At 43.3% G+C, this 24,994-nt stretch overlaps 1 protein-coding gene across 7 annotated transcripts in view; it reads right to left on the reverse strand.

Annotated features, from left to right (window-relative positions):
- LOC136114956 (netrin receptor DCC-like) overlaps positions 1 to 24,994 on the reverse strand; it is a 333,036-nt gene that overhangs the window by 162,713 nt on the left and 145,329 nt on the right. For all 7 annotated transcript variants that reach the window (XM_071801760.1, XM_071801758.1, XM_071801759.1 and 4 more), the window contains 2 exons: positions 20,891 to 21,211; positions 3,277 to 3,561 (listed from right to left, as the gene is read on the reverse strand). In XM_071801760.1, the coding sequence (XP_071657861.1) occupies positions 3,277 to 3,561; positions 20,891 to 21,211 (606 nt within the window). The remainder of the gene's footprint in view (positions 1 to 3,276; positions 3,562 to 20,890; positions 21,212 to 24,994) is intronic.

Below are 24,994 nucleotides of genomic sequence, written 5' to 3' on the forward strand. Positions count from 1 at the left end.
TTGGGAACCCAAACGCGTGGGTTGTGAAGGAACATTTTCCAGTTGAACGGGTAGAACGAGGTACAAAGTTTGCAGCTTAAATCCACACAGAGCTGAAAATGTCTGTTCCAGGAAGGAAAATAAAACACATCTCATCCTTTTTTCAGAAAATACCAGGAAGAGAGTTGTGGTTTCAAACCCGTGACGATCAGAACTTGCAGGTTATTCAGGCCAGTCCCCACCTTCCACAAACCAGAGATGGTTTAACTGAAAAAAGAGCTCAGTAATTTAGACATGAAAGGTCTAATGACTTAATTGGAACCTTATGAGGAACCAAGGAGGCTCCAAAATCCCCCTTGCCTTAGGTGGACGTCCATGATTTCCTCTCAGAGCTGAGAACGTGGGGATGGCGGCAGACATTAAAATTCTTCGTTGGGAAGACGATGGGTTCTTGTTTGGGCCCCGCTCTTGATCCTGAAGATATCTAAGGTCTCGTTAAGCCCTTCTCCACTTAGGACACCGAGTGCTCATTAATCATCTCCTGCCAAGCACCTGTAGGCCATAATCAAACCCACGTCATCAACCAACTCTGGACCAGCTTTAGCTGGAGCTGTTGACTTAATTTGGGCCAAGACTCAATCTCTTCTGCGCTGACGTGTCCCCATCCATGGGGACATCACGGGACACCTCATGATCTTTTTTAGTGTTAATTTTTCAAGCAAGTTGCTCGCACCCATGGCCAATCAACCTCCATCCAAGCACAACGCTGGACGTTGCCATCTATATATTAACGCCTAAGAATTCAACAGCCACTGATATCCGATAACGCCGTGTGATTTGCAAAAATATCTATATATCTTCACAAAGCAGTATTAGGGTAAGTCCTTTTATCCCCTTTTTATAGCTGGTTCATGGAGTAAGTCGGGTATTTTGTGATGTAACCAAGGCCTCAAGTCATTTTTCCCGCCTTTTTAGGTCAAAGGCTCCTTCATGTTACACGAGCGGATTTGAGAGTCAGTCACCAATCGTCCTCTCCACAAACCCCCAGATCGGTCTCAACGTCGTTGATAAGAGTCGAGGATTCATTTATTCTCCCATTAAATTGGTCTTGGAGCAAGTGGAACTCAAGCTGATGTATCTGATTTGGGTTCGCCATGGAAAATGAAGTTCACTTGCATACGGCTCTTCGGCACTTCAGAAAAACATACCTGGAGTATTTTAATTAAAATATACATAGAAAAAACGAAGCTTTCCCAAAAATATGTTGCATCCTGTTGTCTGGCATCTCACAGTGTCGTTCAATTGACCAAATCCTCGCATCGTACCCAGGAAAACATTTCCAAATGTATCTGGATAATCCATTTGCCGGGACAACTTGATTTCTAATAATAAGGACGCACATGGTTAAAATATTAACACCATAACGAATTGGGGCGTTAAGACGTTCTCCTTACTGTAGTAACTTCTAAATGTATTCACTAAATCTGCGTGGAGTCGCCGCTGGAACGCGAGAGGATACATCAGGGGTCCCATTTCTCGCTTTAATGATGATTTATTGCGAGACGCTTTCCTCGTCCATAACGAAGGGACAAATATTTACAACCCCTTGACTTGTTCGTCGAGATCTTGAGGTAAAAGAATAATAGAAAATAAAATGTATTACTACTGTAGGGAAGGGACGTTGCCGGGTTGTATTTATTTCTAACTGATATTTGTGGTTATTATGCAAGAGATGAATGATGCGCTAATCAGATTTATCCAGGGGAGAGAGGCAAAATAGCTCATTCCCCAGGATTATTAATAAAAGTAGTTTGAATTTCACCTTTTTTTGTGGTTAAAGGTCAAACTCTAGCTGGCTTATCAAGTGCTATTCATGTGGGGAGCTGGATGGAGGCATCACCCAGATGCTGGCACTTATTTTATTGAATTTTCTTTTATTTGAATGATATTATTTTATAGGAGCAATGCAAGCTAGGAATTGATTCCCTCAAATAAATCACAACCGCTATCCGTGGACAAATCATTTAAAAAATACAGAGTTATGAGACGCTGCCTAAACTTTTTGGCTTGTTGTCTATTCCTTTGAATAGGATTTAAGGCTTAGTTTTCCTTCCTCCCCACTAATCAGGGGAAAAAGGCCAACGAGGGTATTTCTACCTCCGTTAATTACAGGACTCAACTGAAGATGCTTTTCTACCAACAAGCGAAAACAGGAGAAGCAGATTTAGCAGCAAAATATCAGATATTTCTGAACCATCAAAGCGTGAGAACAACATTCCCAAGAGGCCTAAAAACATCTGAGTTTTTCTTTCGGGAGCGTCGCTTATTTCTTAGAAGAGTTTCTGTCTGCTCATGTTATCCTGAGATGAGACTGTTTGCCCTAAGCCAACGTTTGACTGATTCCGCCGCTTCCTCGCTACGTGTTTTTCTCCTTATTTGCTCCAGCGTTTCCCTGATATTCAATTTTAACGTGCTGGGACGAGATCAATTAATCCCCCTCTCTCCTATAGACAGTCAGGACATTAACGACCAAACCTGGGCAAAGAAACATCAATCCACTCGCAGATGATCAGGGACTCCTTGGCCTAAGTGGTATCTGGAGCATTTAGGCCAGCTCGGAAGTCTGAAGATTTTGCTCAGTTACCTCTCGCTTGGTGAGAAATCACGTAACATTTGCTTACAAGATAGATATATAAAAATATTCTATTAGTTATCATGTAGAACGAGGAGATTTTGCACCAATACCTTCTTCAAATCCTTATCTTACTGCTCAGATCTTGATATTAAACCACAGTGGTAACCATCTCCGTAGCTGATGAGTTTATTAAGAGGGAGACCAAGATAGGGTTGGACTAGTTGATCTTTAAGGTCCAACTCAAACCATTCAGTGATTCTACATTCACTCGGCTGTGAATTTGGGAACATCGCGTGCCCCATTTAAACTCCATCAGATCCCAAACGGTGCTCTGGGCACCTTGGTAGATCATTCCAGGCCCTGAAGTACCCAAATAACCTCCCTTCGAGTAGGGAAATACAACAGGAAGGATTTGTCCCGCTCCATTGACCGCGTCAAAGAGACCGATTCCATGCACATCTAAATTATGTGCTTCAAGTTAGAAAGCGTCAACTCCTCACCTTGACATCCAACTGCTTCTAAAGGTCTCCACGCTCTTCCATATTAAGAACATGGAAGTTTGTAGAAGGAACTGGGAACAAGGTGGGATAAACTGCATTTCCAAGAAGCAAAGGACACGGTGAGGTGAGAACAAGGCGATGGAGAAGAATCCAAGTTCTTACCTGCCAAAACTCTGACTTCGGCGTCGTTCCCGGTGCGAGAACTGGCCGGGTTCTTGGCCAAGCACCTGTAGATGCCGCTGTCCCCGTGCTGGACGCGGCTGATCTGCAGAGCCCCGGAGGGCAGGACGGCCACGCGTGGGTCACTCGGGTTCGGGGACAAGTCCTCCTGGTTCCGCTGCCAGTGAACCACGGGCATGGGCTCCCCGACCACTTCGCACTTGAGCAGGATGGTGTCTCCTGTGAAAGCCGTGACCGATTCCGTCTGGGAAAGGAACCTCAGTGGTCCTGCAAATATTAAAAGAAAAAACCACAATTATATAGCTGCTGGAAATAGAAATTGTACAGGACAGAGATGTCGTCACACAATTCGAACCGCGCAGAACAGGGCGGGCGTTCAAAGGAAAGCACAACCAAACCTACGGAAGGTTGGGAAACGTTACAGTCGCATCTCGCTGTATTTCTCCTTCCCTCCAAATCAAAGGAAGAACACTCTAAAAAGCTTCTGTTCAATGAAATATTTCAAACGAGAAATGGCCTGTGTCTGTTTTCCATGAAACATTTGACTCATGAGAGCAGAAGGGAAGAGGCTGGAGCTTGATGCTCCAACTTCACTCGGTGCAAAACCGTGAGGCCCACGTCCTTCGTGTGCTAGAGAAAAACCCACAAGAACAAGAATCATAAAATAACACCACGGTTTGAGTTGGAAGGGACCTTAAAATGCATCTACTCCATCCCCCAGCCATGGGCAGGAACATCTTCAACTAGACCAGGTTGCCCAAAGCCTCATCCAACCTGGCCTGGGATGTCTCCAGCGCTGGGGCATCCACAACTTCTCCAGGGCCTCACCAGTCTCATTTGGAAGATTTTCCTCCTTATATCTCATCTAAATCTCTTCTCAGTTTAAAGCCATCACCCCTTGGCCCATCACTACATGTCCTTGTCAAAAGTCCCCCTCATAGGTCCCTTGTAGAGATGGTGGGGACGTATTTTGGGGACCTTATGTGGCTCTAGTCCTGGACAATCCCCTAGAAATGACCCATTAAAATACCACCAAACGTTCAGCAAAAATGATGCACTGGGGAACGAACACATATTGAAAAATGCATTTGAGCAGGAGCCCCAGGACTGATTCAAACCCTAATATCTTAATAATAATGCCCCTTTCTGCATGTATCCCAACACTTTTTCAAGTTTCGAGAAAACCTCATAAAATCTACACATAACAGATCAAGATGTTGCAAAAAAGTAGAGGGGGGAAAAAAAGACACTAATTACCTTTGTCTAAAGCTGTGTTTAAAACTGGTTTATCTCTCCTAATAGACAAGATTTTCAAACTATCCCTTAGTCTTTCCCAAAGCTACTTAGGAAGCTTCATTGTAAGCCGGACCCAAGTCTGATTTACTCCGCAGCCTATCGGGATCCCCATCTCCCCTTCCCGAAGACCCAATTATTAAGCAATTAAAGTTCACTTAATAACAAGGCTTATCATTTGGGGGACAGGCCGCAGGGCCTGGAACACATCGGGCTATTAAATATTCAGCAATTTAGTAGCGCTCAGTAAAATCCCCGGGAGAAGAAGTGCTTTAAATGCTTTATTTGTTTCAAATTAAAGCCTGCAAGGTTACTTAACATCAAGACAAGACCTTTTCTATTTTTCAATTCACATAATAGCTGAAGGGCGAGAAAGCAAGGTAATGGAAATAGTGATTTCCTTCTGCTTGCTTCAGAAAATAAGAAGGAAAACGAGCATGGATGAGTGAAGCTCAAAATGTAAATATTTTAGAAACTTCTCTTTAATTCTCTCTTCCAAAGAGCTGCGATACTTTATTTGCTCTATATTCGTGTTTATTTCCCAGCTCCTGTTTGCAAGGTTGAAAAGATTTACGGCGAGTAATTTGCACAAGTGTTGGAACACAAAACCTATGGGCTTCACCAAATAATTCAAGCGTGGATGTGGCGTTCGAGCAGGAGCTAAATAAAACCGAGCTTAACTGTAAACCCCGTCTTACGGGACTAGAGGCCGCACATCTCCGAGGAGATAGAACTGATGAAGAGCTGGACACATTTCTGATTGAGAAGAAACTCCTCATACCGCCCATCAGACACGGACACAAAAGGGAAGGGGTTAAATATCACAATAAAATGAGTATTATTAAGATATTTCCAGCCTTTGTACGTTTTATATATGAACTTTAAGCAGCTAAGGTTTATATAGATGCAATTTAAACCGATTTGCCAGCAAAGGCACCTCAGTGCGAAGTGATGAAGAGGAAGGTGCCTCATTGTCTACCTCTTGTTGGATCACATCACGTCCAAAACCACCATGAAATGGGGAATACTCAACGATTCCTGATTGTTGATTAACGATTTCCAGTCTGGAAGTTTGATTTAAGAAGTTGGATTTCAACACGGATGACTCCGGTCTATGACCTTATCTGTAGGAGATGAAGATCGACACGGGCTTGGCGTTCAAATCGGGATTGAGATCCAAGAAATGATTTACGACGCGCCGCCCTGGCGAGGTCCAAATAGCTCCGGATCAACCGAAGTACACTAACGTGTTCGCTATTATTCTAATTATCATAGAATTAATTATTATACAAGTGCGCTAGTGCTCCTGCAAAGAAAACTTAAGGACCACCATCATCAGATATTCTAAAAGGATAATAATAAAAGACTTTAAACAGACACTCTTATGCTTAAAATTCATTGAATAAGCGTCAAAAATATCAATCTGCGTAACATGGGGGTTTTTTCTGTCCTCTTGGCACGCGTCTCATGGATTTTGGATTGAGATGTGACTCATCCCGCTTTGTGCCAGCGGAGGAAAAGCAGCTTAGATGCTTCCAGCCACATTTATCCCAAACTCCGAGCCAAACAAAGCATTTGGCCTCGTTTCAGGAGAACCAAACAGCGCTGAGCTTTTCCAGCCTACGCGTTTTACCGGCCAGACAATTATTTCTGCAACTTGTGTTTAGCATTCAGTTATCACGCTGGGAAATGAATCTTGATGTTCTTGCTGGGAAGTCCTCAAGGCCTTTCTTGGTGTGAGGTGATACTTGTACACCTCTGGCCAGAATTTTGAGCCCTGAGGTGATTCTGGTGCCCCTGGTGCCACCATTTGGAGCCCTGAGGTGATTCCGGTGCCGCCATCTGGAGCCCTGAGGTGATTCCGGTACCGCCATTTGGAGCCCTGACGTGATTCTGGTATCGCCATTTGGAGCCCTGAGGTGATTCTGGTGCCCCTGGTGCCGCCATTTGGAGCCCTGAGGTGATTCTGGTGCCCCCAGGGCCACCATTTTGAGCCCTGAGGTGATTCTGGAGTTGCCATTTGGAGCCCTGAGGTGATTCTGGTGCCGCCATTTTGAACCCTGAAGTGATTCTGGTGCCTCTGGTGCCGCCATTTTGAGCCCTGAGGTGATCCTGGTGCCCCTGGTACCACCATTTGGAGCCCTGAGGTGCGGCTCCCAAAAGCGTATAAACAGATATAACGTATAAATAGATATATAAGGGAGGATTTAAGAGAGCGTTTAGGCTCCAACACTTGGGCTGTGCGCAAGCCCGATGCGCCAGTTTCTGGCAGCAATCTAATTCCACCAAGGCAAGCTGAACAAAGACAGAGCCAGGACCTGCCCTTTGATGCCTCTTACCTATCACAGGCAATAAATGAACTTATTATCGTGAGAAAGACTTTTCTGCGGCCTGCGTTCCCGATGTCAGCTCGGATTATCAAAACAGCAAGAATTTTAAAACCTAATTTACTTGTCACCTTTTCTGCGGCTCGCTTGCTCGGCGCAAGGCGTGGAAACCATCTATTTTTTCCATCGTATTTGTGTTGGAGGGGGATTTTCATCACGGATTCCACGCCTTCGTGGTCACTTCTGCTTAATCTTCGCAGATCTTCTCCGATTCAAAGCGCTGGCACAAAACTGTTGTTCCCGACCGTCCCGCACGCATTGAGAACAACCAAAATCTCTATTTTAGCCGACTCGTTCGGGTACAACCTTTAAGATTTCATTTCTTACCCTTTTACTGATTTTTCAGCGTTTCATGCGAACTGAATCTGTCATTCCTCAAGGTCATGGCTTGAAATTATAAGCTCTTCATAGCTACGTGCAAATTATCTCCAGAGCTCTACACCTACAGCCCCCATGGGTTGGATTTAGTTCTCCTGTCTCACAATTTCACCTTAAAACTATTTGCTGATCCCTCAAATACAAAGGGAAGAGCACAGCACATCTTCGAAGCAACAAACCCGCTCATATTTATTAACGAGTCGACGTGATATACTGAATTTCTTGTTGTGTAACTCCCCGTTGTTCACAGTAGCGTTCGCAAAACACCTGCGTGGGGAAATGAAATATTATCCGAAATTTTTATCATCCACCAAAGAGCCCACCTACTGCTTTTGTCCCTGTTAATACACAAATCCGAGGGTGTAAATCTCTTCGTCTTCTCGTCAGTGCCCGTGGCTCGCAGCCAGGCCGAGAAAATCTGCACATCTGCTCCTCAAACAGGAAAAAAGCGAGAACAAACCAGGACTTTCTGTCTCGCTGAAGAGTCTGAGAAGGGCCAGACGTCAAAATCCCAAATTCAAATGATTAAAAACCCACAAGTTCTCTCATTTGTGTGCCGAGAGTTTGCCGGTTCCAGCGTCATTTAGTCCATTCCATTTGTGGTCCCTTCCAACCTGGTGTCCTACGACTCCACGGCTCACGTCTCAACGTCCTACGTCTCCACATCCTGCGACTCACATCTCTACGTCCTACGACTCATGTCTCCATGTCTCACATCTCCATGTCTCCACGTTCTACGTCTCAACGTCTCGCGTCTCCATGTCCTACACCTCAAAGTCTCACGTCTCCATGTCCTACATCTCAACATTTCGCACTTCCATGTCCTATGTCTCATGTCTCTACATCCTACGTCCCACACCTCTACATCTCACAACTCACGTCTCTACATCCTACATCTCAACGTCTCACGTCTCCATGTCCTACGTCTCATGTCTCTACATCCTATGTCCCACAACTCACATCTCTACATCCTACATCTCAACGTCTCACGTCTCCATGTCCTACATCTCATGTCTCTACATCCTACATCCCACGACTCACGTCTCTACATCCTACATCTCAACCTCTCACGTCTCCATGTCCTACGTCTCATGTCTCTACATCCTACGTCCCATGACTCACGTCTCTACATCCTACATCTCAACGTCTCACATCTCCATGTCCTACATCTCATGTCTCTACATCCTACATCCCACGACTCACGTCTCTACATCCTACATCTCAACCTCTCACGTCTCCATGTCCTACGTCTCATGTCTCTACATCCTACATCCCACGACTCACGTCTCTACATCCTACATCTCAACGTCTCACATCTCCATGTCCTACATCTCATGTCTCTACATCCTACATCCCACGACTCACGTCTCTACATCCTACATCTCAACGTCTCACGTCTCTACACTTCTATATTCAAACCTTGCACTTGGAGCAGTGACTTTGTTTCCTCAAAGCACTGCAGAAACAGCACAAAGACGCCCCGAGCAGAGCAGCAAACTCTTGCTGTAACAATCTACAAATGGAAGATGGTATTTTTGTGACTTGCCTCATTTAAAGTCCTTCAGAACCAACTTGAAGATCTTCAGAGTCATTAAGTGGTGTCTTACATCATTAATAAAGATAAAAGCAACGGGACATTTAGACTTGGTAAACCCATGAGATGTGAAGCAGCTCAACATTTGAACCCACAGCCCTTGGCCTCAAACACCCAACTCCTCTCTTCTTCTCTCCTCTGATACCACCCACAAGATATTGAACCCGACGGCAAAAAGCTCGAGAGAAAATAGACTACACATCAATCCGAAAAGCGATTCTGACAAATTCCGCGTGATGCTACGGTGCCCGTCCAACAACGCCAAAGTCACGCAGCGAACCACGCGTCGGAAATAACAGGAGACTTAAATGAGACGTTAAATGGGATGTTAAATTATTGGATTGTTGAACACACAAGAATCATAATTGTTTCACTGGTCTAAGCAGCAATATTGTTCCAAAATTATCATTTCCTCATAAGCCCACGGCATTTATTTATAGATCTATTTAAATGTGCTTTTCCGCCTCCTTTTCCTCATCATTAAAACCAACAAAATTACTCTTGCTCTCACCCCCAAGAAATCAGCGGTTTCCTCAGAAAAACAACTAAAACCAGGGAGCAATTTGGGTCTGCCAGATTCACCAATAAACCGGCGAAACGTCTGAATCGTGCGACGGATCTTTTTACGAGAAGACCCCGAAATAAATGGATTAACCGAGCGCGGCGACCTCTCCAGTGGTCGTTAAACTGGGAGAACGGCGGTCGGCGTGAGGGGCGTTTTATTGAACGTTAGCGGGCGACCCTCGATCACCGGCCGGCGTTGCGGGTAAGTGAGCGTTTAGCGGTGGCGGCGTTTGAGTTACGGCAATTCCCAGGTCGTTACGGCTCCGGCGTTGCCGTTATTGCTCACAAACACACACGCGGGAGCCGTTCGCCACGGCGTAGGCACAAGGTACTGCATATAAAGTTGGGATTTAGCAGCGAAGCGCAAGGAAAGGGAGGTGAGAAGGGTAGCGCTACAGCATCAAATACTCCTGAGTTGGGGTTGGGGAGAGAAAATAGCCAGAATGTGCACAAATTTGGATGTTATTTCCCCTAATTTCTTCATTTTATTCTACAATTTATGCCTGGTTTTATCCCTTCATTTTATTCTACAATTCATCCCTGGTTTTCACGCGTGTTTTATCTTCCATTGGCACGGGGCTGTGAATGGAGCATCCTCTGCCCATCGCTTCCATAGGGATTGGGTAAGGACTGACCTCAGGCTTTACATTTGAGTCCATAAAGCGGTTTAGCAAACCCAAGTGACCAATATACCTATTTTTGGGCTGGGATCCAGCCAAAAAACAGGACGTGCTACATCACATCGTGGCCTCGGTCGCACAAAATCCATCTCAGGGCACCAAAACTCTTCAGGTACCCATTGGTGCTTATGGGACACCACAAACTTCTCCAGTGACTTTAAGCAATGGTAAAACTTGCCATGGTTTTTTGTTCCATTTTACCTGGAAACTGAGTTTTCTTTGCATTTGCATCCATATTTGGCAGCAGACGGCCTTGATTTTCAGCTTAAAAACCCAGAAGGTGAAAAGATCTTCACCTTAGAAACCATTTCCTGATTATTTTCTTTATTTCACCCGACTTCACAACAAACTTGAGGAGACTCAGCTAATTCTCCCCTGCAAGATAAAGCTAAAATATTACATTATGTATTAAATATATGGCACGATATATTATGTGCTCCTTTCCCCAAGGGTTTAGTTATTTCCAGTCAATATTTAGTTCTTTAACTACAAGAATGTTGGGGTGTCATTGAAATATTCTTGGTATCAAACCCCCAGTTGCTTTTCAACCAAATCTCCGCTAAGGGCAAAATTCAAAATCAACTCCAACAACAAAAAGGAGGAGCCAAAAGAACAACTTACAGCACCTGGAATGGTTTAAATATTTGATATAAGGACTGAACAGACAACAGATTGGATTGTAAGCCACATTTTGCTGCGTCGGTGTCCACGATCGGCAAAAATCGCGTGATTTTTTACGCTAAAAAGATCTTTACAAATCACTCCCTATTGCGTTTGGTGCGGAACGTTTTGCAGAGTGCGGAATCTCAGCTGCCAACCCAAAAAACCTCAGAGAGGCCTTTTCCACCCCCTGCTTTCCCTTCGCTCCCGTTCACAGCCGCGCTCCCTCGACGCCGTAATTCACTGTTTCTACTTCACCGGCTCCGACAAGCCCAGCAAATGGATTTACCTCCCAGAGCAAGCGCAGATGTCGTGTTCCAAAAGCAGAATGTGAACAAAGTTACTGCGAAAACACAGATATTAATCATCATTTCGAAATACAACACGAAGCAGTCGTTTTACCCACAACAACTGAAAAGCAAGCTGGGCCTTCTCAAAGTTTTCAAGGCTTCTAACACTTTCCACCCTTTAAATTTTACGCCAAAACCTCATTTTATCCTAAAACACCATCCTACCGACCCTTTCCACTCAAGTACCAAATAATTCCATGCAACACTGAAAGAAGGTTGATATTTTCTGTCAGCTTGCAGTTATTAAATAGATATTTTGAGGCCTATCGGAGCTTTGCGCGCCGAGAGCGCCAAGTTCATCTCTGTTCAACGATGATTTAGGGGCTCCTGGATCCTGCAAATCACCAGAGGCCTCTTTACAAGCTGAGGGAGGAATAAAATAAGTCGGAACAATTTAATTTGGAATGATAGGACTATGAAGTAGAAGGGAAATTAGATCTTCTAAGGAAAGACATTTGCTAACAGAGTCGAACAGTGAATGAGCGTCTGGCTAAGGGCCCAGCGCTTACTTTGCCTCGTAATTTTAATAGAATTTATCAAGTCCTAATGTTATGAAGATGTCAAATTGTGCTCAACTTGAGTTATCACATTGGAGTTCACTGGACTCAAGGGCTGAGGCTTCTTCAACATCGGGATCCGGGGATGCTTTCCTGGCACACAGTGATGTACGTAACACATCCATACCCTTCCCGTTCCATATATAAATTGACTCTTGGTAAATAGGAATTTATTACCCGTGCATTAGACAAAATAAAATGGTGTATTTCTAAAGTTATCCTGACGAAATTACTCCTGAAGGAGTAAGGGGGCTGCAAGGCCCTTCTGGAAAGCAGGAGGGCTCTGCAGCCCAAGTTTGAATGGAAACACGACGTTGATTCTTGCTATTGATTGATAAATAAGACCAAGTCATTTTGTTTGGCACCTTCTCAGTCATCGCAGGGAAGGAAAATAATCAGAAAAGGACATTTTGTGTCCATGCTGGTAAATATTTGCGACTATTTCGAGATGTTTTATAGAAATTTCACGTCCCGTGATATCAACAGCATCTGAAATTTAATGATATTGATAATACATCAATATATCAATATCCCTTTTGGATATCAAAGCTGATGAAGTTTATTCACATTATATAATAAGTATAGAAATAGAAGGAGATTCCCCACACAGAAATATATTTATAGACAATATTTTTGAGGTATTTTTGCCCATCATTTCCTTCCTGCTTTAAATCAGTCACAATTCTACTACTAAATGCCCCTTTTTAAAAATAATAATCAGTATAAATTGTAATTAACTGATCAACACGGACAAGAGCAACAAGAACGACTGACCTGAGGGATAAATTAGGATTAGGGCAAACAAAAGGTTGGTTTTAACCTTCCAAATTAATAAGCTTGAAGCTCAGTGAAATATGAAATTGTGCGAATAGCGGTAATTATGTCGAGGTCGTTAGAAAAATGCGACAAGCTCCCAATTTCTCCGTCATGTTTTCTCCGCATTGTAATGAGCGCCGATCATTGTTCTTATTTTAACAATTAATTTTCAGGTCCGTCCATAGAAAGATTTGGCTTCGCCTCCATTGATTTCCTCTCAGTAAAATATTTGGGGATTTAGGCGAGAAATCTATCAAGATTATAAGAAATTGGAAAAAGCTGAATATCCACATGACTTAAACATCATAGAATCATTTGGAAAAGACCGTTAAGGTCATGGAGTCTATAAATATAATTATACACAGCCCATATATATAATAATTTATATTTTAGGTGATAAATATCTTTAAAGAACTATCTTCTGCACCAATAAAAATAACGTGAAAGTTGGCAAATAATGAATATATTTACATTTAGTAGAACGAGCAACACGCTTGAACCAACATGTAGCAACGCAACTAAAAATGTCTCAATGAGATGATGACGAGTTTGACCATTGGGTTCAATTAATAGCTCCTGAAAACCCACCATTACGTCTATTAATGTATAAGGAGAACGAAAATAGACTAAAAATCATTGTCATAGTGGTTTCTCCTTTTCCCCTTCATTCTCAACCACTTTGATGTTTCACATTCTTAGAATTTTCCTTATTAAAACATCATCATTTCTCACCCAAAGCAACGAGTTTGCCCAATGGCGTCTCCCGACCAGCAGATTCTCTTCATTTAATTCAATAATTGATAATATATTTTTTAACATTTTATTTTATAATTGGCATTCCCACAAGTCCGTCTTCCGATAGAACACATGTAGATATGTCTAAGTATACATATAAAATGTGTGTGTGTAAATATAAATGTATATATAGAGAGTGAGGCATATAAATTCATGGACTTAACCACCAAATAACAAGGGGTCACAAGTCACTTCCCACCCCCAAAATGAGGCATTTTAGCAATTCCAAATTGAAGAGTTTTAGCAAGAAAAAGCATTAGTGGCCATGACGACCATAACGCAACGGCCTTGGGGTTATTGGATTCCAGCATCAAATCAATATTTCTGCCTTGGGAGGAAAAACTGGGGCAGTCCCACATTGGCCTACAAGATGTATCTAAGAATGGAATATTATTATTGTTTTATACTAAGTAAGATTAGAAATAGTTACGTAACGGGATGAGCCGTTAGCCACTAATGGAAAATATATATATATATATTATAATAATATTAAAGCGGTAAACTTGCACCTATATTAAGACCCAAAGGTTGGGATAAGCGCTTGTGTCGGAGTTTGTAAAATTACACGGCGCTCTGGGGATTAGGACGGGGATCTTGTCAAAACTACTCCAGCCCCAAAGGGGAGGATTACGGTGGGGAATTGACTCGCTCCGACTGATTTTAATACAAAAATCAGATTTCGGAGACAAGGTTCTAATAACGCTCCCGCTTCTCCTCGCGGCCTGGAGCCTTTTCCCCCGCCTTGTTTGTCTGTTCCTGAGCTGATATCAGCGCTTCAATGTGATTTTATGTCCATCCCTTGTTGCGAATAAACACGATTTCCGCCTCGTAAACACGACTGCGCGTTTTGCGCTTGAGCCAGAGCAGATGTAGGATGGAGAAACGCTGAACTGTACGATCATTCATCTTAAACGCAGCAATAATCAGGGAGGGCTGCTATGGATAGCCCGTTATTATCCAGGTGGTTAAAATACAGATAAGAAATGGTTCGTTATTGCTTTTATAAATTCACGTGGCGCCTTTGCTTTCCCCAGGCAACATTAAGCGAGCTCAATTGTGCACAGGGTCTCTGCTCCTACGAGGATATTTACACCGGGGTTACTCCGGTGGGTAACCCCGGAGAGAAATGCCACGACATGAGGAAGCACAGTGTGTTCCCACTTGCCCTTTGCTTCTGGAATTGCTGCCTTTTCTGTCGTATTTATGTTTATGCGTAGATTTGATTTGCGCCTATCCCCAAAGTGCTGGCTCAGGTTCTTTTCATTGGGTGGGTTGGGTTCTTGAGCATTGGGTTGGGTTCTTTTAATTGGGTGGGTTGGGTTCGTGCACATTGAGTTCTTTCAATTGGGTGGGTTGGGTTCTTGCGCATTGGGTTCTTTTAATTGGGTGGGTTGGGTTCTTGCACATTGGGTTCTTTTAATTGGGTGGGTTGGGTTCTTGCACATTGGGTTGGGTTCTTGTGCATTGTGTTGAGTTCTTGTACATTGGGTTCTTTTAATTGGATGTCTTCAGTTTTTTTAATTGGGTGGGTTGGGTTCTTGCACATTGGGTTGAGCTCTTGTACACTGGGTTCTTTTAATTGGATGTCTTGAGTTCTTTTAATTGGGTGGGTTGGGTTCTTGCACACTGGGTTGGATTCTTCCAGTTTGCTATGTTGAGTTCTTGCAGACTGGTTTGGGGTTTTTTAATTGGGTGGGTTGGGCTTTGGCACCTTAGGTTGGGTTCATTGGGTGCGGTGAGTTCTGGCACGTTGGATTGGGTTCTTTTAATTGGATGTGTTGGGTTCTTGCACATTGGGTTATTATAATTGGGTGGGCTGGGTTCTAATGCGTTGGGTTCTTTTCATCGGGTGCATTGCGTTCTTGCACATTGGGTGTGTTGGGTTCTTTTAATTAAATGGGTTGGGTTCTTTTAATTGGGTGAGTTGGATTCTTTCACTTCAGTACGTTGAGTCCTTATACATTGCATTGGGATTTTTTAATTGGGTGGGCTGGGCTCTTTTACATTAGGTTGGGTTCTTTTAATTGGGTGTGCTGGGTTCTTTTAATTGGGTGTGCTGAGTTCTCACACATTGGGTTGGGTTCTTTTCATTGAGTGTGCTGGGTTTCTTGGGCACTGAGTTTAGTTCTAAATCCAGCCCAGGTGAGCTCTTAAGATTCCATTAGAAACCCATGAAAATCAGCGTTTATCACTCAAACGCTGATTCTCAGCTACGCTGGTGGGATTCGGAATAAAACCACCGCCTCTTTTTACCGCTGTTTATTGCTCTACAGAAAATTAAGCAACTTAATGACTTGCTCTCCACTAAATTCCTTTTCCTTCCTCAGACTTTTTGCTGTGCCCTTTGCGATACCACTCGTAAACACCTTCATTTGTCCCTGTGTATTAAAACACATGCACTTAACTTTTCCTTCCCCCCCGCCCCTATATAGTGTTTAACTTCCTATCTGGCCACTTTATTCTGAATCTTATTCAAATTAAAGCAGGGCTATTATGCGAGGCACAAAAGTTCAATTTGCCTCAAATCTGGGCAGGCTTTTCTTCTTTTTGCATTAGAACAACAGCATAATAAACGCTAATCATTATCATCTTTGCCAAGTGAAAGCTTTTTAAGAGCATTTTTGCATTTACGGCTAAAAAACGCGCTTCCCGTTTCCATCCTAAAGGTTCGCGGAGAATCTCAGATTAGAGATGGGCGAGACTTCAATCCCCTGTTAGCGTTGGATTCTATCTGCTGGTAAATACACAATAAGAAGGTTTAAGTATTATATATTTCAGTCTGGAAACCCTGGATGGCTGCATCCAGTCACCACCAGTGGTGTCGCCCAGGGGTCAGGGTTGGCTCCAGTCCTGTTGAACATCGTCATTGATGATTTAGATGAGGGGATTGAGACCATCAGCAGCAAATTTGCTGCTGACACCAAGTTGGGAGGGAGTGTGGAGCTGCTGGAAGGCAGGAGGGCTCTGTAGAATTATCTGGATAGACTGGAAAAATGGGCCGATTCCAATGGGCTGAAGTTCACCAAGACCAAGTGCCGGGTCCTGCACTTTGGCCACAAGAACCCCCTGCAGCGCTCCAGGCTGGCACAGAGTGGCTGGAGAGCAGTCAGGCAGAAAGGGACCTGGGGGGACTCATGGACAGGAAGCTCAACAGGAGCCACCAGTGTGCCCAGGTGGCCAAGAAGGCCAATGGGGTCCTGTCCTGTATCCAAAGCAGCGTGGTCAGCAGGACAAGGGCAGTGATCCTTCCCCTGTGCTCTGCATTGGGGAGGCCACACCTGGAGTATTGTGTTCAGTTCTGGGCCCCTCAGCTCAGGAAAGAGATTGAAGTGCTGGAGCGGGTCCAGAGAAGAGCAACAAGACTGGGGAAGGGACTTGAGCACAAGCCCTATGGGGAGAGGCTGAGGGAGCTGGGCTTGTTCAGTCTGGAGCAGAGGAGGCTTAGAGGTGAGCTCAGCACTCTCTAGAACCACCTGAAGGGCAGTTCTAGCCAGGGGGGGATTGGGCTCTTCTCGCAGGCAGTCAGCAATAGGACAAGGGGGCTTAAACTTAAATTTAGGCTGGAGATTAGAATGCAATTCTTCACAGAGAGAGCGGTCAGGCATTGGAATGGCAAAACAAAATCTGTCACGTTTGTATTCATGGTAACTCCCCCAGAATTGGGATCGGGAGAATAACGCCGGCAAAATCGCACTTGGATACCCTAAGAATTCGCTTGTTCAGAACTTGGTCAGCGAAACGAGCCAGAGAACGAGCCAAACTAACTCGGCAAAACCCACTTAAACAAATTAAGTTGTAGAGATGACTAAGCTGTCGCTAAATCAGTATTTTAGGACCTAAAAATGCTGCTGTTGAGTGAAAAATCAAGATTTCTGAGCCGGTTTCCTCAGCGCTTTGAGTTTGTGCTGCTTGAGGGAACCCAAATTCACACAAGAAGCCACATTTTCGGGCACGCAAGGAAATGCGTGACAGACGGCGGCGTAGTCGGCAGTCATTTTTCATTCAAAAGGTGTAAAAATGGGTCTGTGGCCTGAGATTTTTGCATCTCGGTTATGAGAACTTCAACAAGATAAATGTAGGTATGAAATAATTCATTGTTACTGGCTTTACACTGAGGAAAAAGCCCTGATTGTTTAATATGTATTATAGTAATTAGACATTACAGTGATAATTGCGCTAAAACAGCTTCAAGATCCTCCCCATACCGTATATCATTAAATTATTTGCAAATATCTTTCAATTCTTTCTCATTGTGCTGTAAGACGCTCATGTTGTGTATAAACCAGACATCAAACTAAACCGGCCCGATATTTAAGATGATGTGATATTATTAATTAATACTTTGGGATTTAATTGCCTCCATTTGGCAGCAGCTAAGCAGGAATTTCAAGGTGGTAAATTCAGGTTTTTGGTAAATCTGAGCCAAGCAACGCTGCTTAAATTAACCCATTGGTTATCACCCGTTTGGCCACAGCAGCCTCAACAACACGACTTGAAAGCTACAAGAAGAAAACCCCCAAAATTAGTTTATAACCCCAAATAAATTATAAATCAAAGCATTTCTTTCCAAGATTCGACCATTATACCCCAAAAATCCCGCGTGATAAAGGGCAAAGTGATGACACCGAGGATTAATTCCCAAGACAATATATATATATATATGTATCTTATCGCTTCCTTTCCTGGAAGAGAAACGCGGATGATCAGCTCCAGATCAATTTGTAAGAGTCCAAAACCAACATGGGAAGTGGCATTATCATTTTCTCCACTATTTTTATTACGGTTTATGAATCCATATTCAATAGTTGAAAAGCTGCTGTGATTCGGAATCAAAAGAGGGAGGCAAATTGAGTCGGAATTTGGTTGAGTTTAGTTGCTATAAATCAAGGTAATTTCGGAATGTGATTTTCTTCCTTTATAAAAAAGAAATGGATCATATATAAGAAATATTTACTTTGTCCAATACAATATTTCCTTCATTTTAGTACAACTTTCCTGCATTTATCCCCTATTTTATTAAAAGCGACACCTCTTTTTGTCACCCAATTACTCCATTTCGCTATTGGCTCATTACATCCCAAAATTCTGGTAGCATCTAATAGTACGTTTCAGCATTTCTCAGCCGTTCTGTGGCCACCTCAATGCACCTTTTAGAATTATCGGTCCATTCCTAACATTGGAAAAATCATTTAGGACAACGGTGAAGCTTTAACGTTAAGCGGGGCTTAACATTTCTTCACGGATTTTAAGCTCGACTCTTTGCGAACTGCTGGTGTTCTGAACAGACAAATACAAAGTATTATTTATTTGGTTGGTGGTTTGGTTGGGTTTTCCCGTTCAGTTTTCATTGGATTTTTTCATTAATTATGATTATTTAGTTGGCGGTTGGTTTGGGTTTTTGGTTTGGCGGCTTTTTGTGTTTCGTTCCTCTCTTCTCCATCCACCAAAATTCCCTCTCATTTAATCCCGGACTAAACCAGCAGCAACGCACCCATGCACAGAAGAAACTGTTGAACATATATATAGTTTAAGGACTACAAATATATTGAAGCAAATCTAATTATAAGATACTTTGATGCCCAAATGCTGCTTTCATGACTCAATTTACTGACATGCATCCCACGTTGACGACTGATGGAATATCGATATATTAATATATATAGAACGGATATAGGTTGTTTCTATAATCTCCAGCCATCTACTACTGGTGATCACCAAGACATTGGTCTCAGTGGATCTAATGGAGCTTATTCCTTCTTTAGTTGGGTTCTTAAAACCAGTATATTTTGATTTTAAGAGACCAATATCCTTGCAGTGCCACCAAATCACGTGTTTGACCGTTACCTTTGAGCGCCCGTTCTATTGAGCATTAATGCTTCAAAAAACATGATGAAATCCCATTTATTGCTATAAAATACACGTGTGGTGGTAGTTGGGAATTTTAACCTTCAAACCCATAAATGTTGATGGATTCTACGTCGCCAAAGAGCTCAGCGAGTGCTTAAAACGTTGGGAAAACCTGCGCTTGAAACGCAACGCTGCCCAAGATTCTGTTTCATTCGGCGAATTAAGCTCTTCCCAAAGAGCTTCCCAAAGCTCTTCCCAAATTAAGCTCCTGATCATTCCTTTAACGTCTCGCGCGAGTCAAATCTTGCACAGAGTAAGGGATGAAGTGAAATCACACCATTAATTCGATATTCTGCTATCGTGCAAACCACCACCGTCTCCTTCGGGCGAGAGCGTCGGGTTGCCCAAAAAACCACAGTTAGCAGCACATAACGCACAAGAAAGACCCGGGTTTTGAGTGTTTAATATTAAACGTCTCTCTTATTGCTCTGCACAAGGAGGTTTATTTGCTTTGCCGAGCAGCGATTAACACAACACAGCGGAGCGTGAGACCTTCGTTTCTCCTCTGCCCCCTTGTCCTTTTCGCCGCCGTGTCTCCATCTGCCAAGCGCCTTAAGTCAATGACGTTCTGCCAACAAAATAACACGACAGAAATTCCGCTCGCTCAGGAACACGCGTCCTTCTGAGAGCAAAAACACCACGTCGCTTGAAGAATTTGCCGGTTTTCAGTGTTCTACGCCTTATAATACGAACCATTTTCGTACAATCCCAAAAAAGTAAAGCAAAAAACCCTTAATATTCAAACAAATATCCACTATTTCAATCTCAACCTTTTCACTCTCTTTCCTATTAAAGAATCTTGAGCGGTTCTTCCGGTTTTATGGACAAATCGGTCTTGAACGGAGCAAGTTCCTCCCACCCCAAACTTGCAACCATTGGGACCCACCACGACAACACAGCAATTCCTATCAAAAATCCCCCAAATTACAGAGCTGGGCTGGTTAAAAGTTGTAGAGCTACTGGATTGAACTTCAGTCTTATTTTGCGTCTTAAATAATGACGATAAAGACATTTACTCTTCATTCTAGCGCCTTCTAATTGGTATTAAGCACTAAGCATTTGGGGTTAATTTATAGCTTTTAGGTTATTAAGGACTCGCTACATCCTTCCCAGAATCAAAAACATCACTTTAAAACTTCAGATCAACATCTAATACAAAGGTATTTATTAATTCAATAAGACGCTACGCCATGGGTATGGAATTTGTGCTTCTTGTGCCGTATCCCCGCCAAAACGCTTTAAATGAAATACAAAGATGCTGCCGGTTCCAGGGAGCTACATAAAGTGTTTTTCTTTATGAAAAAAGTGCATAAACCATTAAAACATTCATACATTCCGGCCCTACAGAAGTTTGGCGCTTTTTTTGGCGTGCGATCGTCAATTCGTCGGCAAAGTTAATTCCCAACGTCAACCATTTCACGTTTCGAAGACAATAAATGCGCGGCAACAAAGAGGCGATTAGACGGATTTAAACAAGAATAATACCTTGTCAAGAAGAAATTACTGTCGGAATGTCAAATTGAGCTTTGCTTCTTTTGAAGAGCAGTTGTTAACAGAGCGGCTTCTTGCAAATAATAGTTGCAAAAATTCAAACTAGAGGAGCGTTTCTGCCTACCTGCTACCGTGATCTTGGCCGCCCGGCTGATGATGGCTCCGACGCCTTCCAGAGACGCTTCGCACTGGTACAAACCCTCGTCAGGTTTGTGGTGGCGGGAGTGGACGATGTTCTCGATCAAGAGGGAGCCGTTGGCCAACTGTTGCCTCCTCTCGTCCACCGCCAGGTTTAAGAAGACGGCGTCTTTCTTCCACTTGATGACGGGGGCTCCTCGGTCGGATTCGGCCGCGCAGGCCAGCAGGACGTTGCCCCCGCGCGCGGCGACGGCGTCGGAAGGCTCTGCCAAGAACCTCAATGACGTGAAGGTCTTGAGTTGGGAACCTGAAACGGCAAAACCGTGAGACACGGGGTAAATACTGGTTGTACTTCTCTACGGAAGAAGAAATAGACTCTGTTACATTGAGAAATTCAATAGAGGCACCAAAGACGTGGCTGGCAAATTTGATAAGAAATTAAGCTACCAAAAATACCATCTTCCACCTCACCAGAACAACGTTCTCCTCAGTATGGCCATCGATCTCCAATAAGAAGAGAGATAAAAACCACACGAGCACGTCATGGAATCACAGATGGGTTGGGCTGGAAGGGACCTCCGGACATCATCCGGTCCAACCCTTGAGCTAAAGGAGGTTGCACAAGGACGTGTTTTGGACGTCTCCAGAGAAAGAGACTCCACAACGTCCCTGAGAAACCTTTGTAGAGACTTCTTACAGACTTTGTCTAGACTTTCTATGAGTCTTTTGCATAGAGAAGAGGCAAGGAAGGTGTTGAAGACCTGAGATGTCCAACTGCTGCAAGAACATGGGCCAAACTCTTCCAATTCCACCAATGGACCTCGTTGAGTTTGGAGGTAAATCAGACCGGAAAGGCGGAGGGAGATGCTCTCAGAGCAGAGCTACGCTACGAGTAGCAAAATCAATCAAACCGCAGAATCGTTGTGGTTGGAAAGACCTTGAAGATCAAGTCCAACCGTTAACCCAACCAAGGTCACTGCTAAACCACATCCCTAAGAACCAAAGGGCACAACCCACAACCACATTAAGTGGATCGTTTTCTCTACCGCATCAAGAATTTTCTAATCATTTATAGCACACGCAAGTTGTGTTTTTAGACTTCAAGTCTCAGCGACTTCACTTGAGAGAGGAAATGTCAGAGTGATTTCCACTATATGAGAATAAACCCAACATTTCTGACATCACCCACTTGTCCATCCCACCCTGCCCGGGGGCAAAATGGCCTTTTCTTCTTCATTGCCAAATTAATCCTTTTACCTCATCAAAGCAAACGATAATTTGCTTTTTTAATGAGGAATTAATACAATTCAGCAAGAGTTGGAAGCTTCAACTTGTCGAGTATTTCAAGCACAACAACAATAGTGCTATAAGAATGTTGAACCGGGAAATTTCGGCTGCTGGAGAAGTGACCATTAAATAAGCCCCTAAGCCCAATTTCTAGACGATTCCTTTTCATAATTTGCCTCAAAAAATGTTAATTATGCTTTCTTATTATTGGGGGATCTTCTCAGGGGGTAAAATCTCTCATTGAAGACTTCTGTATGCATTGGGTATTCGTTAAGAACAGGATATACACGTACAACACACCCCAAAGCAAACTTGAGCCTTATAAAGACATCGCAAAAAATGCAACTTAATCCTTAACGCTGCGTTTCCTTCCAGGTCTAAAAGTTTTAAAGCATTTCCCTCGATCCCTTTTCTCCTCCATGGGATTTCTCCTCTTTAAAAACGTCGGGATGCGAGACAATGACAAAGTTCTTTAATATCCCGCCTTACACTCGGTGCCTTGTAAACGGCCGCGACCGTCAAATCTGTTTTCCCATTTTTACGAGCGGGGTAGGAGACTCATTTTAAACCACAGATGCTAAAGCTCCAATTTCGTCCTTATTGCAGTAGCTCAAGTGAAACAGAAGGCGAGGAGGGAAGAAAAATACACAAGGAGAAATAAAAGCTCCTGTAAAACTCGTTGTAAAACACCGGTGTTCTACGTTTCCAAGGTTTGCTTTTGGTGTGAGCGACTCCCTCCATTTATTCAGCATTTTTGCTCATGCTCTTTAAGTTTTAACCAGCATTTACTTGCAAACCCTTAGAGCTCCGAGATGTCGAACGGCGACAAAAAGGCGCCGCTGATTTGGGGTTGTTCGCATTTAGGCTGAGCCTTGATTTCTGTTTGCAAAAACCAACGTACACCCATAGCGTTTAATACTTCGTTATAACTCCTATGTATCTTACAACACCCTTGAAGCTCCCTCAGGACACCTGGTTACCTCCAGCCCTTGTTTCCACGTTCTTTGCATCTCACAGGCTTGAAAATTCAGAATAAGAGAGGAAAGCGCTGTTAAATCTGTCGCAATAAATATATTTATCGCCTTTTACACGCAGCACCATAAATTTAAAAAATAAATAATGATCAAAATAGATGTAAAGGGAATTAAGAGTCACACAAACCCGATGGGTTCGGGGCGCCTTAGTGTTTCCTTTTCCCTCGAGCGCAGCGCAAGGCCAGATTTATGAGATCTCAGGCTTAACTAGGAGCGGTGTAAAGATTAAACGAGCTCCGGCGCTAAGCTGCCGTGTCAGCGATTCCGAGCACATCAACCGCCGGCGGATCTGAAGCTCCGAGGTCAAGGAGAGCGCCCTCGGCAATAATCACACGTCCTTTAGCTAAATCAAGGAGAAAATAGCAAGGTAAAGCCCCCGGCCTTGGGCCCTCGCTGCTTCAGCGACCCCGCGCCACGACCCGCTCTGTGATACGGGAACAAAACCAACGGGCTCCTCGCCCCAATGTGCAACTTCAAGGTTATCGCGCTCCGAAAATTAACATTTAAAAGATGATCTCTTGATGTGCTTCTTAATCAGGCCCTTGCTTTGAATCCTCCGCTTTTTGCACTATAAGATTCTTTTCCTTCGTGTTCTGCATCGCTTGCTTCCATTATAGAGAGGGAAGAGATGTCACAATAAGGCCACCCTGGGGCTTTCTTCTTTCTATTTATTTCAAATAAACATTAAGAAATAAGACTTTTGGCACACAGACCGTTTGAAACCGGTGATTACAGAAATACCCCCCGGTCACGCTGAAATACAGCGGCGGAGCAATGGAGCTGAACTAAGGCTGTTACGATGAAGTGGATTTATGGACACACATACTAAGACCCTGAGTAAAACGGCTTAATATCCAGACTAATAAACATTTATTTACACACAAATTAATATATATGTTTTATCAGGACTTTATCATGAGGTTCCAACTCACCACGGTGCTGGATGGTAGTAAAAGTCCTCATAACAACTCCACTGGAACGCCTCAATATTCCATGAATCACTAAGAACACATAGTGACTGCTTTTTACTTTAAAGCTTCAGTTTGATAAAAATCCGTGAGAAAAATTGGGGTTTTAGGTGGTTTATCATTAAAAAGGACCCCACTACTCATCCCCCGAGCGCTCAAAGCGTCATCCAAAGAACTTTTGTTGGGTTTGACGAGCAACACTTAGAACAAGGGCTTGATCCGGGCCTAGGCCGAGACCACGCAGCAGATCCATCATTTCTGACCCACTTTTATGGGTAAAATCACATGAAAACAAGACATTAAAAAACTGAATGCTTTAAAATGTCCAGAATGTTTTAATTATGTTCACATTAAATAGGATTATTTGCTGGGTTTCCTCTTTTTTCCTCACAAAACCAGTAACCTGCACCTGCCAATGCTCACTTAGGAGTTGCATAAAAACAGAGCAAAGATCCAGCATTTTACATATAGATTGACACACGGCATCGTTGGAGCTTTCCGTATTTTCCTTATATTACATTTAATATACTTTTTGATATTAAAGAAACATAAAACCACGTAAAATCAAGCCAGCACTGAATTTAAGCCAAGCAGAAACAGGCTAAAAGGGGAGAGTTGAGTGGAACAGAACCAAGAGAAGGCCCCAAAATGAGACGTGAACCAACAGAATAGACACGTGTGCTAAGACATGGAAATGTATGGAAAGGAGAAATAAAAGGAAAGAATAAAGTAGAGGTTGAAAAGATCAAGAGTTATAACATCAAAAGAACAAATCAGCTGGTGAAAAGGGAGGCCGAGCTT

Source organism: Patagioenas fasciata, chromosome Z, assembly GCF_037038585.1.
Source record: "Patagioenas fasciata isolate bPatFas1 chromosome Z, bPatFas1.hap1, whole genome shotgun sequence".
NCBI classification, from domain to species: Eukaryota; Metazoa; Chordata; class Aves; order Columbiformes; family Columbidae; genus Patagioenas; species Patagioenas fasciata.